The 14,015-nt window shown below is 35.9% G+C and overlaps 1 protein-coding gene across 8 annotated transcripts in view; it reads right to left on the bottom strand.

Moving 5' to 3' along the window:
* Window positions 1–2,616: 2,616 nt before the first annotated feature.
* Window positions 2,617–14,015, bottom strand: part of STXBP5L (syntaxin binding protein 5L) — a 404,049-nt gene continuing 392,650 nt past the window's right edge. For all 8 annotated transcript variants that reach the window (XM_073894175.1, XM_073894170.1, XM_073894178.1 and 5 more), the window contains 4 exons: window positions 12,381–12,546; window positions 9,784–9,895; window positions 7,818–8,038; window positions 2,617–7,256 (listed from right to left, as the gene is read on the bottom strand). In XM_073894175.1, coding sequence (XP_073750276.1) covers window positions 7,215–7,256; window positions 7,818–8,038; window positions 9,784–9,895; window positions 12,381–12,546 — 541 coding nt within the window. In that variant the 3' untranslated portion in view covers window positions 2,617–7,214. The remainder of the gene's footprint in view (window positions 7,257–7,817; window positions 8,039–9,783; window positions 9,896–12,380; window positions 12,547–14,015) is intronic.

The following is a 14,015-nucleotide window of genomic DNA, read 5'->3' as shown; positions in this document are numbered from 1 at the left end:
TTGGAAACATCCATCTGAGAGGTTTGATTGAACATGCCCTTTGACTTAATTCTACAATATCTTCTCTAGAGAACTGCTTGCAGATATGCAAAATGCATGTGCAACAATGTTTATTGCAGTCTTATTTGTAATATCAAGGGATTGGAAAATATGTCTACTAGCAGAGGAATGGTAAAAAATTATGCCTTATGGACACTATGGAATAATACAAGTAAATTAAGAAGACTGAGTGATATTTATAAATACTGATGATAGAAAGTTACCTAAGATATAATAGGTACATGAATAAGCAAGTTGCAGCATAGAAAAATGCTTGGAAGGAAGCAACAAACTAATAACTATGAATAAAAAAGGGTAGGAGGTAACTAAAGGAAACTTTCGCTTTATTTTGTCTTATTATTTGATATGATTATAAATATACATTCATGTATTATTTGTGTAATTAAAACATTTTTAAAAGAAAAATTTTAAATAATGGTTGGCTTCCCAAACCATCTTGAAAAACTACCCTAACCCCACAAAGCAGTTGTCCATTTGCTATGAAGGGTAGAAGACAATGTCATTGAAATGCAAGTAATTTGACAAAATTGAAAATGTTTTATTTTTATAATTTTATTTTGAAGTAATTTGAAACCTAAATAAAAGTTTCAAGAATAGTACCAAGAATCCCACTCAAGTGAGTTTTGTGAATTGCTGCAATTATGTTTTTTATAGCAAAAGGGTCAGATCCAAGATCATGTGTTATATGCAGTTGTCATGACTCTCTCGTCTCCTTAAATCTGGAACATCCATCTTTCCTTAGCTTTCATGACTTTAATAATTATAAATACAGGGTAGTCATTTTATAGAATGTCAATTTGATTTTGTCCAATATTTCCTATGGTTAGACCTGGATTGTGTATTTTTGGCGGAATTACAGAGGTGATGCTGTCTTATTATCTGCTGTCAGATGGCACATGATGTTGATTTGTTCCCTTACTGGTAGTGGTAACTTAGATCACTTGTTTAAAATCATGTCTACCAGGTTTCTGTAGTTTAAAATTATATCTTATCTTTTTGATTAACAAGTAGTTTTTGTGAAGATACTTTGGGACCATGTAAGTACTTTGTTCCTTCATTCCATTTTAACCCACAAGTTTTAGCATTCATTGGTTTATTGCCCCTAATTTCTACAGTGACTGACAAAGAGTAATTTAAAAATTCTATCCACATTTGTTGGTAGACAATCTATTGTAAGGATGAGATTTCCCTTCTCCTAATTAATTAATTAACATCAGTGCGGACTCATGGGTAGCTATTTTATTCAATTACTATTATTACTTTTGACACTCAAATTATCCCTGATTTGACCTATGTGGGCCCTTTCAGGCTGGCTTCTGTGTCCTTTTGACACATCCCCATCATTCTTTGAATACTTTATTTTCTGGAATAAAAATATATTCCAGCCTTGAAACCAGCTATTTCTTGACAATCAAAATCCAAGCTCTAGGGCGCCTGGGTGGCTCAGTTGGTTGAGCAACTGCCTTCGGCTCAGGTCATGATCCTGGAGTCCCGGGATCGAGTCCCACATCGGGCTCCCTGCTGAGCAGGGAGTCTGCTTCTCCCTCTGACCCTCTTCCCTCTCGTGCTCTCTATCTCTCATTCTCTCTCAAATAAATAATAAAATAAAATCTTTAAAAAAAAAAAAAATCCAAGCTCTAGGTGTGCTTTATGTTCCTGGAGTGGTGTTCCCAGTCCTCTCAGCATTCAGAGTTAGGATACATATATGTGAACAACACAAACACTTTTGCATAATGGATATGTGTGTGTGTGTGTGTGTATGTATATACATAAAATACCGATAGTTCCAATTCTAATCCAATATTTACTCTCACATTCCTTTTTATTTGTACTTCTCCATCAGTGAGAAACCTGGATTCTGTATCCTCAAGATATCAGACAGCATTTGGAAGAATAAGCTTAATTGGCTAAGGCTGCAGTATAGGGAAGTATAAAGAAAGTGCCTGAAGAGGAATTAACTGTGCAGATGGAAGCCAGGAGAGCAGTGTCTTTCTGGGGGGCTTTTGGGGGTTGTGGGGTTAATGAATGTTCATTATAACCGCCAGGAAGTGATAAAAGCCCATAATGGTTTATGTTATTGCCTGGATAGGATTAAAGCCTGACTTTAAATAAGTCAAGAAGTAAGGTATGAATATTGAGTTTGTAAGTATATCTTACTCAGCCTCAGATTTTTAGTCTGCACCCTCACCAAATCTAGTTTTACTTGTAATTCACCAAAGGTCTAATCAATCAGCATCCTCAAAAATTGTAAAATCTTCCATAAAAAAGTTACACAACTCCCCAGTTTGAAATTTGGGGATGCTTGGGGTGTATTCTATCCTTTTGGATTAATGAAGTCTAGCAAAATCTGTGAGTTTGGAGAACTTGTTTTAGTCTTTTCTTTCTGTTTCTTATTTCAAACAAATGTGCTGTACATCGCTCCCCTACCCACTTCTCTGCATTTTTAAAACAAGTATACTTTGCAAAACCATGGTTCAAAGTGTTGCAGATGAAAGTCTTCCCTCTGTCCATATTTAATCTTGGCAAAAATGTTTAGTGCATGACATCATAACATAAGAGCATCTATGTACAAACATATACAATTTTATTGATATCTCTACAGACTACAAGAATTTTAAGTATAGTCACAATTGCTGAGTGCAACAGAAAAATAGTAATTTGTCATTTTCTGAAAAGATGCAAAAATTCTGAAGATGAAAGAAAGATACATCAATGATGTCATCTGTTTCTTATTTCCTAGAATAAAACATCACATAATTAAGTACTAAAAATTGTAGGTTATTAGAGATTTTGATTCTGTGTACACTTGTCCATGACCACCACCTAGTTTATTTTCTGGCTTTGCAGTTGAGAAGCACAGGACAATACCAGAGGGGAGCACTAAGAGAGGAGAGAACTCTCACATTTTCTCATTGAGGGTTATTGCCTTGGATAGGCAGACTTTCCCTTTTTGAAGGTGAAAACAGTCTCTCAGGGCACTGAAGTCCAGACAGTGAGTTAAAGACACTCTTCTCCCTTTAAACACATGTCCAATAACTAAGAAAAAAAATATAAGTGGCCCTGGGAGCTAAGACAACAATCAAAAAGGAACTGCTGTTCTTCCTTCTTGCTAAGATCAAGTCCAGTAAAATATACTACAGCAGAACAGGTACCTAGTACCCATGTCTCCTCCAAATGAAGAAATGAATAATAAATTTGGGCCTGATTTAATAAATGATTGTTTTAATTTCCACTGTCCAACTACTAAGAATTAGTTGTCCACTTAGCTTTGCCTTCTGTTGAATTTCTTATATTTCTTCTGGTATCTTGTGATGTCACATGTATAAGACAATCAAAACCTAGATGTTTGAATAGGAATAATGGCCAAGTCACATGGGAGAAAATCACAAAGACAGAATTATTAAAAGTCAGTGGGGCATTGCCTGGTCAGAAATTTGCACAGAACATTTGTTTTGGGTTACAACACAATAATTCTCAATCCAGACAACACTGTATCTCTTGCATCTTGCCTTCCACGACTCCTCAGAAGTGGGGCTTGGATACCAGCCAAGGTAGACAAATGTGTCTTCCTTAATAGGCCATAAAGCTGTGTTTGTCAGCCTTGGCTGACACTGGAACCATATTGGGGGCTTTCAAAAATAACAATGTTCAGGTCCCACTCCAAGAGATTTTGATATAATTGGAATTGTAAAAGCTTCTTAGGTGATTCTCATGTACAGCCAAGGTTGAGAATCAGTTCCCTACATAAATATATAAATAAAAGCAGCCATCTGTGCCTCTAGTTTCTCATCAAAACCTCTTCCACTTAACTCTGGCTCTCATGTCCCTCCCCACCCCAGTCCTCTTGCACCAAATTGGCACTTCCTCTTACTTTGCAAAGTCAGACCTTATCTTCTGCATTTTATCCCTTTAGGGCTATGTTATACGCAAATATGTATGCTAAACTTGCTACACAACAACCATACTCCCTGTGATGGTGCCATCCAGAATACATGACTTACTGGCAAGTATCTCTGGCACCTGGAGCAGCGTGTATATGAAATAGTATGTAGTCAGTAATGGGGTTGGTGTTACAGAAGACAAAGGTGAGGAAGCTGTGACGGCTACCACTTTTCTCCTGATGCAAAGAACAAACCCTGATAGAAATGTCTGAGTCTTTTTGGCATTGCCTCTCAAAGAAAATAGTCAAGTTCTAATGTCTTTCCATAGGGTCAGACTGTAATCACAGATATTCTTCTGGGTTGTCCCAATGATCCTAAACCAAAGAGAGGATATTTAGCTTACTTTTCTAGACGTTTTTCATTTTTCCCTTCTGCCAAACATTTTATAACCAAGTATTTAAAAGAGCTCATTTTCATCTTCTTCAACCAACTTTGGGCATAATCTCTCTCTCTCTCTCTCTCTCTTTCTTTCTCTAAGCCCTGGAGAACCCTTAATGCCGATAACAGATAGATGGTACATTTAAATTGGACACATAGGTCACATAAAAAGGGACTCCAACAATAAACTTTTTCCTTTTATAATCCCTTAAGATCTTTGAGGAATAGAAACCTGGATTCTGATTTATTAACTTGAGAATCACTCCAAGGCTATATAAAAGATTTGAAAAATTGTCTTTATGACTAAATTATCGGGAAACATCTCTCTCAGTTCTGTCACTATCCTTCCAAAGTTAGGTGATGGCCCCTATGGTGATTGGGGCACTAAGTCTGAGTCTTAAGTGTAGGAAGCAAAGTTGTAAGGGATTAAAATAAATGATAAATCAATCATCCTTCCCTCCAAACACCAAGGTTAATGGATGATTTCATGGTAGGGATTACTGCTCACATTATTAGAATCAGGAAAACAAATACTTCTCGCTTCTTATTGGTGAATTAGAGCACAAAGACCCATTTTCCCCTGGGACACTAAGAAGGGCTTATCTCCTGAGGGAGTCATAGGGAGATAAAGTCAACTTGGAGACTGTGGTTTGCAAGCCTTCTCTTCTGAAGCCACCATAGTAGATATAATGTAATTTTGATGACAAAGACTCAGAGTTATTTTCTCTATCATTGTCCAAGTTACTAGGAGTATTTTTCTTATGTTCCAAGATAGAGGCAAGACATTTAAACAGTGGAGAAGAGAGATGTAAAGAATTACATGGATCAACAGTGCTCATTTTCCAAAGATGATGATGATGATAAGATGGTGGTGGTGGTTGTGATGGTGTGTGTGCATGCACATGCATGCTAAGGTCAGTGCAACAGAACAGAAAAGTTCAAAGAGAAAAATCACATCCACATCAGATTCTTGTTATTGCTGTCTCTTTGAATTATAAAAATAATTCTGATACAGTAAAACCTCATTAATTTGTATTCCACTAATCAGGAGTTGGGGAGATGAAGTATACATTTTCTGACTCTATCATCTTTTCTCAAAATTACTGAGAACATTTAAAGGAATTGCCACTTCAAAAAATACACTAAGAATTAAAAAATCTAAAAAAACAAATACTATTTGGGACTACTAAAATAACCTGGATTTCAGGAAAAATGATGAATTCCTAGGAAACACAAATGCAAATCTGCTAAGACCTGGAATAATCAAAATTCATTAAGCCAAACCCATTAATTTTTTTTTTAAATTCTCTTTGAAGGAACAACATATTACAGGATGGGTACAAGAACCTGCATATATTCATTTTCTATGACTTTTAATTTCCAGAATCATGTTAAATAATGATAGCAGGTGTCTTTATTTATTTATTTATTTGCCTCTAGAGCCTCGCTGTTATGACAGACAACTTTTATCATATTAAGGGTATGCCTTATTTCACTTTTAAAAGAGTTTTTAATAAGGAAAAGGTGTTCGGTATCTACTGACATAATTTGTGGCTTATATCATTTAGCCTAAAGAGTGACAAAATTATTCATTTTGTATCATTAAATTCTCTCTGTAGTTCTGTTGTCCATAATGGTGACTAAGGCCAACATAGCAAAAATACCACATTTTATAAAGATTTTCAATAATAAGTATTGAACCAAAAAGTATTTACTAATGAAAGCCCTTGTTAATCAGAAATGTAGTAAATCAGAATCTCTTTCCCAAAACATTAACTGAGGTTTTACTGAATCATATTAAAGAGAATGACCAGTTTGGTCTGTGAGTGTCAGGCTGCAAGAGCACCTTTGGATTGAAGACACCACTGGGCTTGAACAGTAATATACTGTGTAATTGGCAGACAAAGATACAAATGGAGCATTAAAAACATATCCCTTTAGAAACTGAAACCAGAGTGTGTGAAATCAGTTCTCAAAGCTAACTGCACTGTTCCTGTAGTCTATTTTCCCCCAACTTATCATCAACTCCCCTGCAGAGCACAAGCCAAGCTGAAAAAATGCTTTGAGGTGACCCAACCCTGCACGGTTTATGACTAAAAATAGCCAATTGTTCTGAAGGTGACAAATGGAAGTTACTGTGTGAGGAATGACTTACTATCCTGGCAATACTCGATTATGACTGATAACGGTGATGATGTAAAATATTATGGAAAGACAAACATTAATCAGACTCTTGCCATAAGAATTCAATAATGTCCTAGTATAATGAAAGTTATAGATGAGAAGAAAACTCTGGTTTTCTTTTCTTTTTCAGTTGGGTATGGTAAAGTTACTTGAAATACACTGATATCTTCTAATGCAGATTTTTTAAATTGTCAGGTGTGGCCCAATTTATAAAAATAGTTTGCCATAAATCTTTTTTTCTTCTGTCACAACATGCTTTTTTTCTTTTCCTCTTAAGATGTTAATTTATCATGCAAAGATTTTTTTTTTCATTAAGTGCATTAATGCTTTTGTTTGTGCAGGATTTTTTCAAATCAGAAGGACTCCCCGTAGTTCCTAAATGCAAATCCTTAGCAAATGACAGGCCAAGATGATAGCTCCATTCCACGTTGGGAAAAGGCAAATTCAGCTGTGTCTTGGGATTTTAACCAGGGTTCCCGCCTTTGGGTTGTACAGTGTCTAATAAATTTCCCTTATAATAACTTCAGATGGACTGTAATGGAACATTTTGTAGAAGAAACTGGCTTCTAGCAAGTTGAATAGTGATGCTGGGAATAAATTTGGTTTCCCTGAATAATGGTTTCTCAAAGCAGTCACAGCTTCTTTAGAAGTTTAGAATTGGTACCATTTCTTATCCTTATATTTCAGCATTAACTGCAAAGAAAAAATAGTCACAATAAAATGTTTTTAAAAATCTTTAAAAATACTAGCCAAAGCAAGCTCATATTGAGCCAATCATGCATATCTAAATCTTAAATTTATAAAACTTCCTTTACTTTTTGAAATAAAGTACATATGAAAAGATTTTTTTTAAATAATCAAGCTGAAAAGACTCAGCTGATTTTTAATGATTAAAGCAAAAAGTAGTGTGTGGATTCCAGCTTCTAGTGCCCCTCACACCTTTTTTGGGGGAGGGGGAGGATCATATAATGTACCTAAGCACCTTTTTAGTAGCAGATGCACAATATAGACCCAAGGTATCAGAACCAATGAATAATTTTATTTTAAGTTCTCCCCTAAGGGAAAGTAGTATTAATATAGTATTTAAAAACGTTTCTCTTCCAAATACTGGGGGAATTATGACACTTATAACGAGATCCAGGTTACCCTGGCTCTCACACAGGATTACTTACAGTGACATCTCTGGGCTTTCTTGTGCAGGGCCCCAGTGTTTCAAGTTATTATTGTATGAAGACACTATATTAAGCCGTTTACCTCATGTGCATGTTTGGAAAATGCTTCTGCGCTGGTCATCATGCCTGCAGTCTTCTCCTCCAGCTCTCCTAGCCTCTGTCCTCTCTCATCAAGTGCGATCCGAGCGCGTGTCAGCTCTCCCATCACCCCTCCGGCAGCGCCTTTCATCCCTTCTATACCGCCTGGTCCGGGAATGTGCTGTGCCAAGCTGCGAGATGCTCTTCCTGCTGAAGCTTCCCCAACTGGGAATTCAAGCCATAGCAATTTAAGACATATTGTCAGTAATTCAAATAATTAGAATCAAGTTTATCACCAAAATACTTACCTTAAATTCTAGTGTCATAATTCTCATTGAGAATATATTTGTTGAGAATGAGAATGAGAATATATCTCATTGAGAATATACATTGAGATATATTTGTTCTTATTGTAGATGTGTATTTGGAGATGTTAGCTTTTACCCACGAAAATATCTACAAAAGAGTCTGAGACTGTGAGGTAACCATATTGTTACTGCCTGTCTTTGTGTGTACGTGTGTGGATTCCATGCAATATGGCATCATTGCATTTCTTGACATTGCTGACTTGGGATGCTCACAATATATGTGATTTCATATTTAACCCATATCAGGGTCTGTTCCAATCTTAGGTCTGTTCATTTGTTTAAATTTCTGCCCGTCTTCATTCCTACCATCTCTCTTCATCTTGCTATCATCCTCTGTAGGCCTCAGTTGTTGTTACTGTTTAAAGATGTGTGTGGGGGAGGAAGTAAGTACTAAAGAACAGGGTATGCATGATGGACATTAGTATACATGTGTTGAAATTTTGTTACTTTATAAAAGAAAAATTTCCCTATCATTTACAAAGTTCAGTTTAATTTTAATGATTTTTTTTGGAAGTTTTTATTGAAAGACAGCTATCTTGGTAGAAATTTAGTGAGCATTCTTAAGGATGTAATATTAGGAGTAATATCAAAAGATATTTTTTTAAATTAGAGGCTTATTGAGATATAATTCACATACTTTATATACATAAAGTGTACGATTCAGTGGTTTTAGTGTGCTGACAGAGTTATGCAACTATCACCACTATCTAATTTTAAAACATTTTCATTACTCCAAAAAGAAACTCTGTGCCCATTAGCAGTCATTCCCCCTCTCTCCTTGCCCCAGTGCTTGGCAACCACTAATCTACTTTCTGTCTTTATGGATTTGCCTATTCTGGACATTTCTTATAAATGGAATCATACAATATGTGGCCTTTTTTCCTTCTTTAATTTAGCATGATGTCTTCAAGTTTCATCCCTGTTGTAGCATGTATCAAACTTCATTTCTTTTTATGGCTGAATAGTATTCCATCATATGGAGGCACCTAGATCTTTTGCTTGGTGAAAAGTTAAAGAGAAAGGAGTTTTGATCTTCAAGACCAAATAGGGCTAAGATATTCTGGGAAATACATTCTTTCTGAAAATGTTCCCTAGTATCTTTCTACTCCTTTTTGATTATTCATCAGAGTTCCACTGGAAGAATTTTAAAGTAATTTATTCTGTAGCATTGATAAGCCTTGTGTTCTGAATAAAGAATCTGTTTCCCAGCAGTGATTAAAGGCAGGCAGATTCACAAACATTTTTTCCAGAATTTAGTAACTGAATATCTTCACTCTGTCTTGCATGTATGATCTACTTGCAAATGATGTATTTATTAGCTTACTCATTATTTGTATGAATTGCATCTACTGTTTTTGTTAAACTATTTCCTAATATGAAGTAACTGATTTTATTCATGTTTGGTAAAAAAATAATTTTCATGGTATAGAAGCAAAAAAACCTGGTCTGGAATTTGAGACCACATATTACATTAAGTTACACACACACACAAACACACACACACACACACACACACACGAGAGAGAGAGAGAGAGAGAGAGAGAGAGAGAGAAACAAGTCTTCTATTCAGTGGTACAGTTTCATAATCAGGAGTTTACTCACAGAGCTCTTCTCTGTCAAATGTTTGTCCACTTCCACCAAACAGTCCCTTGAGAAAGCCTCTGTTTTGAGCTTCTGGTGTCTCAATGGGAGTAAACAAATCTCCTAGCATGTCCTGTATCAAATTCAGGCAAAAAAGCATTAGAGTAACTAAAAATAAAGTGATAGAAAAAAGATAACCCTGTAGTATGTTAAAGCACAGAATAAAGAGATAGCCTGCTTTCCATATATTTTCCTGGCGATTTTTGCTTTGCTCCATTTTATTTCTGGCATTTCTTCTCCACCTCCTTTTCCTTTCCTTCTCTAGTAACTGACATCTGAAAATTTTCATTTTTCTGTTCTCTTCTTTTCTCCCCTTTACAGTTAGAAAACATGAGAAGCTAATATATTTACCTTGGGATTAATTTCTACTTCTTAGGACCCTTTTTCAATTACCATAGCCTCTTTCCTGTCCTAACCCCTTTCCTGAACCAAGCATGGACAACCCTATGAAGAAGGAAGCCTTTGGTAGTATGTAGAGGAAGTTTGGATTTATTTTTATATGAAGCACAAAACTAGGAAATGGTTCAAGATAAATGAGTCAAAATATAAGTCAAAAATGAGCCTAGCTCCTGCATAGTGAGATACAATTGTTTTCAATATTTGATGTGTTTTAGAATGACTGGAAAAATCCCTTGTTAGAAATACGGATGCTTAGGCTTTATTTCACACATACTGAATCAGAATCTATATAGATGTGCTCTGGTTATCTATATTTTTAATGTGTTCTCCAGGTCTTTCTGAAGCAGACCAAAATTTGAGAACCACTGGTATGGAGGAAGGCACTTCAACCAAAAGTCAGGAGATCTGTGACCTAGTATCAGTTTGTCTCTGAACCTGCAGCCTGACTTGAATCTTCATCTTCTTCCTCTCACCTCTACCCACCAGACCTGTGCTCTTCCTCCTGGATCCCTTCTCTTTGGAAATGGCAGCACCATCTACTTAGCCAAAAACCCAGGAATAATTATTAATTCCTTCTTTTCCCTCACTGCTACAACTACTAACCCTCCAATCCAACTGATTATACTTTATAGTGATTGAATCTGCTAACTTTTCTCCATTCTCACTGCTGGCTGCCTTATTTTAAGACATTGTTATTTTTGGACTTAATTATTTTTAAAAAAGCCTCCTAATTGTTCTCCCTTATTCCTTGAAACAATACGCAACCAGAATCTTAGTTTTCATAAACAAATCTGTTAAACCTTTTTAATGACTTCCTGTTCCCCTTGGGATAAATGCCAGATTCTTTAGGCTCTTACCAGGTGCTCCCAGATCTGTTCTGGAAAAATTCTCCAGCACTATCCCTCCATCCTTTTCACTAACTCTTCACTTTGTTGGCAGTTTCCTGAACCCCCAGGGTTTTGCACGCAACCCCCAGGGTTTTGCACGCAACAAAATGATATTCTACCAGGAATATCATTTCATTTTCCATTCCCAGCTATCCATTCCTATGGACAACTCTTACTCCTTACAACCCTTTTCTAACTAGAGCTCTCTGCTCTTCTAGCAACCAGGGACCCCTCTTCCATGTCTCTCCATCTCTGGCATAGCCACATACAGGCAGTCTCTTCCAGAGTGCTGTGTTTGTCTCTTACCTCCCTCCACACTAGTGGGTAGGGACTTGTATCTTATTTTATCACTGTCTTCCTACAGCCTAGCCAAGTACCAGGCATATGGTAACAAATCAGTAAGTATTTACTGAATAACAATAATAAGAACATTATTATTTATTTTAAAAATATACTATGTTCCAGGCACTGTGCTCAGCATTCTTACTTAATTCTCACAACAGTGCTCCAAGACAGAGCATATGGGTGGGTTAAGTAAAATGCCCAAAGTTATACAAGTGGGCAAAATACAACTGAAAGAGTTCAGAGCTTATACTCTCAACCTCTGTATTAAAATGGGTGGGTTTTAGTTTTCTTTTTTGTAAAATAAGGGGGTTGAACCAATTAAATCTCTAAGATGCTCTTTTCAAATTTTGTAACTGCTTATCCAAGGTTAGATAGGCATTTATATTTATTCTGTTTCAAGGCTCTGCTTACTGCTATGATAAAAGACAAATGCCCAATTCTAACCCACTGGAAATGTATTTATTTTGTATGGCTCTTAATCAAAATTAGTATTTCTTCAAAAAAAAAAGTCCGTGAGCTCCCTGAATTGTATGCAAAATTTTAATGTATACATGCATATTCCCCACCTTGGAGGGAGAGAGTTTATAACCTTTTTTTTTTAAGAGGGTTTATAATCTTACAGAGGATTCTCCATAGGTAAAAAAAAACAAAAAAAACAAAGAATAAAATGAACAAACAAAAAATCAACCATTAATATGTATGATCTTCACTTTCTCCCTCTCACTTCCCTTTTTTCTTATTTTTTTCTGTGTATACCTAGATGCACACCAAACTTGACAGGGTTGCAATGATGAATATATATTCAAAACATATTCTAGGGAAGGCATATTTATTGCCTGGCCCAATAATATTTTAGCTTTTAGATATCTCTCTCATTCTCTTTTTACAACCATGTCCAGTGTTTATTCATAAATGTGCCTGACCTACCTGAAGATTATCACACATCTCTTGGCTGTATGTTAACCGCTGAATTTCAGTAGGAGAGACGAGGTATAATGCCTGGCCTTCATTGGTAAAACAAAATGTCCGTGCTATCCTCATGTCTGTCAGTGGCAAATAATTAACATCCAACATTGGGCGAAGACTAGGTAGGCTGAATGGAAAAAAGCAAATCCACATTTCATATTCAGGTTGTTAGAAGCTTTAATTTCTCTGTGTAAAATGTGCAGACCCTTACATAAAAAAATTATTTTTATACCCTATTTTATGGTTGTTTCTTTTTATTCTCTTGAAGTCTCAATGGTAAAAAAAACTAGACTTTCACATTAAATCATATATACACAAAAAATCATGGGCCCCGTCCTTTATCTTAATCCACACAGATACTTAGCAGACATCCTTTAAGACAGGATTAAATGGAGTGGACAGCAATTTCAGGATACTTTTTGCAGCATTTCATAGGTTCCTACAATATGGTTATAGCCTTTGGTTATGGCAGAAACACTATAGCTAGAAAGTGGCTGACTGCATACTTGGCCTACTATCTCCTTTTAAGGCAAAACTCCTGAGTCTGAGGAGGTTATGCACTGATGGACACGTGGAATGGATCCAGTTCACTGTGCCTGGCAAGTGGCTTTGCTCCCCATTCCTCTACTCCCTCTATACACAGGATATGAAAATTACCTATAACTTAAGTCACCTGCACTGAAGGCATGATGAATAAATAAACATGGTTAAGGTTATAAGGGAATGAGAATAAGTTACAGATAATAGAATTTGCATAGCCAAATGAATACAACTCATCTCAAGTGTCTTACTAAATGGCTATAGTCTTATCCCAATGTTGTAGCCCATGATTTTGCTTATTCATTAGAATGACCATTTGGACCTGAACAATTCGTCTCCCTTTCTTTTCTCAATAGAACTTAGTTTCCTCAAGATATTTTACAATCCTTAATACTGCTCAGAACTTGATTTTTGAAGAGAGTATAAAGAATGTCCCTTTGGATACTGCCATGAGCCAGTTTTGCAAACTACTGAAGAAAATTAATCTCATTGCTTTCAGATCACACCTCTAATGCCAAAAGGAGAAAAATAAACTTGTCATTAAATTTCAAGCTTTGAAATCATTCAACTGATTCTGATGTGTATAATGATTTTAGATTATCCCAGATCATAAAACCAGTACCTGGAAAAAAAGTACTGATTTCTCTTATAAAAGTAGTTTGTAATTACAAGTTAAGCCTTAGAACTTTATCATATAAAATGGGATCTGAAATCTGTGCAGTTGGAATAAGCTTTCCATGAGGTTCTAGCAATATATTGTCCAACATGGTAGCCATTAGCCATATATGGCTATTGAGCAGTTGATATGTGTTTTGTGTGAACTGAGATGTTCTGTAAATGTAAATTATATACTGGATTTCAAAGACTTACATGTTATGGCATTTCAAGTAATTAAGATCTTTAGGATAGGAGTCCAAAACAAACCCAGTTACACAGACTTCCATGATAGATTCAGTCAAATTAATGGGTGGCAGTGGGCAAGGGATTCCAATGGACTTTTCTGATAAACTACATTATTTATGTAGCATAATAAAAGTAAGCCAAGAAAACAAAAAT

This window comes from Callorhinus ursinus, unplaced genomic scaffold (genome assembly GCF_003265705.2).
Source record: "Callorhinus ursinus isolate GAN/ISIS: 27379988/994484 unplaced genomic scaffold, GSC_fseal_2.0 scaffold1, whole genome shotgun sequence".
Lineage (NCBI taxonomy): Eukaryota > Metazoa > Chordata > Mammalia > Carnivora > Otariidae > Callorhinus > Callorhinus ursinus.
The sequence above is the reverse complement of the archived record's forward strand: the minus strand, read 5'-3'. Positions and strand labels throughout refer to the sequence as shown.